This window comes from Suricata suricatta, chromosome 9, assembly GCF_006229205.1.
Source record: "Suricata suricatta isolate VVHF042 chromosome 9, meerkat_22Aug2017_6uvM2_HiC, whole genome shotgun sequence".
Taxonomy (NCBI): Eukaryota; Metazoa; Chordata; class Mammalia; order Carnivora; family Herpestidae; genus Suricata; species Suricata suricatta.
Genome location: NC_043708.1, coordinates 47,381,336 through 47,387,047, shown reverse-complemented (window position 1 = coordinate 47,387,047; position 5,712 = coordinate 47,381,336). Strand labels below are relative to the sequence as shown.

Below are 5,712 nucleotides of genomic sequence, written 5' to 3'. Positions count from 1 at the left end.
ACGTCTGAGAATAGGTCTGGAAGCAGCATGGGGAGGCCTTCACCGTGGGAGCGGGCTGCCCGCGGGCCCCACCCTGTAGAGCTTCCCAGTGGATTTCCTCCTCTGCTTCGAGCGGGGTGGAGGAGGAGAGGGCGCAAAAAAGAAACGCCGAAAGTACAGGGGCCGCCATTGTGGCGACAGGTGGGCGCGGGTCAGCGTCCGAGTTTCGCGGGTCTTGGGCCCGACCGCACCCGCCAGGCCTCCGAGCCGCCGTAGCCCCGCCCTCTCCGCGCGCGGCGCCCCTGACGTTTGGCGCGCGGGCCGCTCTCCTTACAGAGGTCGCACTAGTCAAACGGTCGGCCTTGTTGCGCCTGCGTGATCGGGAGGGGAAGTGAGGCGGTTTCTTCGGCGCCTTTTCCGGCGGCGGCGGCGGCGGCAGCGGCAGAGCTGGGAGGAGGCGGTGGAGGCCAGAGGGAGCCCGCGCTCAGGGCGGCGGCTGGAGGTAACCTCCTGGACTTAGCCGAAAAGCGGGCCACCTCGGCCTCCGCTCCCCTCTGGTGCTCCACTAGTAACTCTCTTCTTCCTCTCTCTGTCTCCGCAGGCGGCGCACCAAGTTCCCGCGAGGATCAATGACCTGACGAGGCGCCTGAGCCGCGCTGACTCTCCGGTGGCCTGGGTCGGTGAGCCCGGTGCTCGTGGACCCGACGGGCGGGCCGGAAGGCCTCGGTCTCCCGCGGCGGAGTGAGGAGAAGGCGGAGGAGCGGGAAGCGCGGCGGCGCTCGCGCGGTGCTCGCGGGGGGAAGGGCAGTTCCGGGCCGGGCCGCGCCTCAGCAGGGCGGCGGCTCTCGCGGCGCAGACTCTGGGCCCCGGCGGCAGCGGCGTCTGGAGGAATCAAGTTGTGCGGTCGGTGATGCCCAAGTGAGTGGCGAGCCTGGGCCTCTGCCCCGAGGAGGAGGCGACTCCCACGCAGGCGGCCGGGAGGCTTCGTTTCGGTTTCGCGGCGGCTGCGGCGTTGTTGGCTGAGGGGACCCGGGACACCTGAATGCCCCCGGCCCCGGCTCCTCCGACGCGATGGGGAAGGTGCTATCCAAGATCTTCGGGAACAAGGAAATGCGGATCCTCATGTTGGGCCTGGACGCGGCCGGCAAGACAACCATCCTGTACAAGTTGAAGCTGGGCCAGTCGGTGACCACCATCCCCACTGTGGGGTTCAACGTGGAGACGGTGACTTACAAAAACGTCAAGTTCAACGTGTGGGATGTGGGCGGCCAGGACAAGATCCGGCCGCTCTGGCGGCATTACTACACCGGGACCCAGGGTCTGATCTTCGTAGTGGACTGCGCCGACCGCGACCGCATCGACGAGGCCCGCCAGGAGCTGCACCGCATTATCAATGACCGGGAGATGAGGGACGCCATAATCCTCATCTTCGCCAACAAACAGGACCTGCCTGATGCCATGAAACCCCACGAGATCCAGGAGAAACTGGGCCTGACCCGGATTCGGGACAGGAACTGGTATGTGCAGCCCTCCTGTGCCACCTCAGGGGATGGACTCTATGAGGGGCTCACATGGTTAACCTCTAACTACAAATCCTAAGGAGCGTTCTCCACCTATCCCCCGGAAGGAGAGAAATCAAAAACCCATTCATAGGATTATCGCCACCATCACCTCTTTCAATTGCCACTTTCTCTTCTTTTGAATTTGAACTCTGGAGTTACTGTTCTACGGTTGGGGAGGGAGGGGTTAGGGGTTTCCTTTTTTTTTGTTTGTTTCTTTTTTTGTTCTTTTTTTCTTCTTCTTTTTTTGCTTTGCGTTAATGATGCTCAGATCTGACATTTGCCATGAACACAAAGTGCTAGATGCTCTTAATTGACTTCCAGCAGACGGGATGGGGGAAATACAGCAGTTTTTGGTAAAGTCCTTTATAATAATGGTTTGATTTTTTTATTTCGACAGAATCTTTTTTGCAATGTATGCTTCTTTCCTTTTTGCCCAGTTTCCTTATCACTTGCTGTAGATGGCTTATTTTGCATTCATGCAGACTGTGTTGCAAGTCTGTTTCATCTAGTAAACTGAAAATTATTGCTTAATCAAACTGCCGTTTGTCTTTTATATTTAAGGCTTTTACCCCTCCCTTCTGAGTTTTACCTTTAACTTAGTAATTCCAAATGTGACCTTTTATATCTAAGATCAGTATAGTAAACTTAGCCTACAGTGGCAAATCATGAGTAATATCATCGTAATACGTTCCAGTTGCACCTCAGTATGTTAAACAGGTAATGTAAGAAGTTCTTTGAAATGTCAGCTATTAAGTTCTGAAACATAACGTCATGCATGAGTAGGGATAAAACTCAAGTTCCTTATTACATAGCTAACTTACACTGCATAAAAATATGAAAATGTAACCCGTCAAGAACACAGGGTTTTTTTTAACTGTAAAGTTAGCAACTTTTCCCCCTCTTTTTTAACTTCAAAAGTAGACTTTTTCCAGAAAGTGTAGCAATAATCGTGTATGCCACACACAGATGAGATCTCTAGATATCTTAAGTGACTTTGGGGCAAAACTGGAATATATACTTTTACCACGTTTCGAATATCTTAAGACCAATAATTTAAGAAATTACTAGAATGTTTACTTTGTTCATTAATAAAGCATCTAACAATTCAAATTAAATACACCTTCTACCTTGTTGGAAAAACACATTCCTGTTTTTGCATTAGAGCAACTGATTAAGCTGAAGATAGAAGTCTTTTTTATAAATGAGTAATCCACATCTCCATTAATTAGAACACTGGAAAAGATGTTTTATGAAAAAAGTATTTAATTGTGTTTGGTTGTAGGATTAACTCATACAAAGAGTAAGTCAGATATCCTGTTGGTTCATTAATACACTATCTCCTTTAAGGAAGGAAATGTGATGAATGAATTATGTGTAGACCTGAGGAATGACAAAGGGGAAGTAGGATGAAGAAAAGGAACCTACAGATGACTATGAATGTAAACTTATTTTTCTTCAAGGGTAAGCAGTGTGCTTACTGGTGATAACCAGATCCTAGCAAGATTACTTGCTTAGTTTGTTAGGACCGGTAACTAGGTTACTGAGACCATTATGACTGATACTTTGAACCAAATGTTAATGCTTGATACAGAACTGTAAGCAGCATCTGGTTCTCATATAGCCTTAAGGATTAATTTTAGAGATCCTCAAGGAATTAAACATAGGGAATTTAAGAAATGTAGACTGCAAGGGCAGTATACAGGAAAAGGTAGAGTGGGTTTTGTTCATGAGGGTGTCTGAAAACTAAAATGGAACGGGATATCATGGTACATAGTTGGACAGTATTGGTCCTTCGTGCTTTGGCCATATTGTATAACGGAGCTTTTACCAAAGATGTATGAGAAGCATAAGGCTATAAAAAGTTACCTATTCGAAGTAAAACTCTTGACAAACATTTTACTTAAAACAGATGAGAAAAGGTGCTATGTTGTAGGCTCCTGATGGTGCAGAGGGATTTTTGAATTCAAAATGCAACTAAGTATAAAGTTCTCAGTTTTGTTTTAGAAATATCTCTAGAAATCAGAGACACATTCGAGAACGTTTCAGTTGCTTTTAAAATTCCCAAAGCTCCACCATAAATTTAATTCTTAGTGTTTTAAGTGATTGCATTTTAAGGTACATACACGTGGGTTATACAAATATTAATGCTATAGTAACATCTTTAGACAAGACAAGCACAAAGGTATAAATGCCTAAACTGGAGGAAACTTGAAACCCTCATCTTAATTCTTAAATGTATTTCTTGTGACAGGTTGATAGGCAGCCATCTTTTTGTGTTCTAAAATAACTGGGAGCATAGTTAAAATTTCATACATCAAGTGATTGCTATTGAATGTTGCAGGTGAGATGTGGTTATTTTTAGTTTGAACTGTCTAACTGAAGGGGGTGGGGGGAAGCAAATATTTGAAGTTTAGAAAACCCTAAACTTTTTGGTAAGAAATTGTAATTTTCATTTACATTTTCTTGGAAGGATATAAAAGGTGGATAATTGATGTAGTTAAATTGAACCATAACTATTGGTAATCATGGGGCAGGTAAAAGTCGCCTGCAGAAAAAAGTTACAATCTAGAATTTAAAAAATAAGATCCTAAAGTTTTTGTTTAATTGCATCAATTTCTGTATTTATGTGAATTTATAAAATGCAGTAAGTTTTTGAATGAGGTTAATCTTGTCTAATATAAGTAAATGAGTCTGTAGACTGTGATCTCCCCAAACTAAAAAGTACAGTACTTGGAATTGTGTTCTTTATGGTTGTAGTGTTGGTAAAGCACTAATATGCAGAAAATAAAGGAATTACACAGTGCAGTTTCTCACGTTACGTTACTCGCTTGGACTAGATTAAGTGGGACATGTGGTGTGTTGGGCCATGTTATTCTCCAAGGAAATATGGTATAAATGACTCAATTTGGGAGTCACCTAGCTTTTACAAGAACAAAAAAATTTATTTGGTTCTTATAATGCTAAGTGTATAGAAGTTTTGTACTAATTTAGTTCCACCAAACAATCTGGTTTTATGATAATTTAGGACACAAAAGCACCTGAAAACAATTTTGAAGAATTAAGCTTCTAAGCAGAAAACAATTTTGAAAAATTAAGCTTCTAAGCAGTTTCTATTCTACAATTTTTTCCAAAATCAGTCTTAGTGTTTTTAGAAGAGAATTGTATCTCTAAAGAATTGGCCTACAGAGTTGCCTTAACCCTTGACAAATGACTTTTAGATGTTAAAGTTTGTCTTCTAAAACCCAAAATTGCTGGTCTCCTAAGAATGCCTGAATTGTAGCCATTTAGAAAGTAAAATAGAGTTGAAGAATAACTTGCTGGATAAAAGGGTTTTTAAAAACACATTTCCTTTTCTGTAAGCATTCCCTCTTGTATCAACAATTTTTGTAGCTTAATTTTAGAATGTCTTAGTGTATTCTCTAGTATGATTTTACCCCCCACATTAATGTTAATATATTTAGTACTATGATTTCCTAATGGCTATTAAGTATCAGTTTATCAGTGACAGAAAATATTTTACTCTTTAGTGGGTTTTCATGTTTTTCATATGTTTAGAAATATAGTAGCCATAATCTGAATGGTGGTGGAGCTTACTAAATTTCCAGTTATATCCTCAGTATCTTGAGGATATAAATATCTATTAGGTTTATGGTAAGGCAAATCTTGTCACTTACAGGTAAAAATATCTATTAGGTTTATTATGGTAAGGCAAATCTTGTCACAGGTAAAAATTGTAAAACCACATAAAGCAATTAGAAACTTTTAAGTCTTACTAATCACTGAGCATAAAGTATTTGGAGTATAGACTTCAATAGAATTAACTTTTTGCTTTGTTTATATTGAATGCTAAAGACAAAGTAGGAAAGATTATAATATTATGAAGGTTATAAAAAGAATGGAGGAACATGGATTTGTAGAAGAGGTAAAGTAACTTTTCCCTGGTTTGCTAAACGTTAAAGTTGCCAAACTAGATTAGTGAGTTCAGTGGGCAGGGAAAAGTACAAGTGAGATCAAAGAGGCAAAACAAGTCTGTAGAGGGTTAGGAATGAGGATTGAAATTTGTTATAAGTAAACTTAAAGTAATGGTAACTTTCCCAGGAATTAGTCTGAAAGAAAAACCACTTTGTGGGACAGTAAGAAAATGTTGTAATTTTGAATATTTTTTTCTTTA

At 42.3% G+C, this 5,712-nt stretch overlaps 1 protein-coding gene across 1 annotated transcript; it reads left to right on the top strand.

Annotated features, from left to right (window-relative positions):
- Positions 1-337: 337 nt before the first annotated feature.
- Positions 338-4,346, top strand: ARF6 (ADP ribosylation factor 6). The gene is made up of 2 exons (XM_029950684.1): positions 338-481; positions 581-4,346. Exon 2 carries the CDS (start codon positions 1,051-1,053, stop codon positions 1,576-1,578), a length of 528 nt encoding a protein of 175 aa, XP_029806544.1. The 5' UTR covers positions 338-481; positions 581-1,050; the 3' UTR covers positions 1,579-4,346.
- Positions 4,347-5,712: the final 1,366 nt, after the last annotated feature.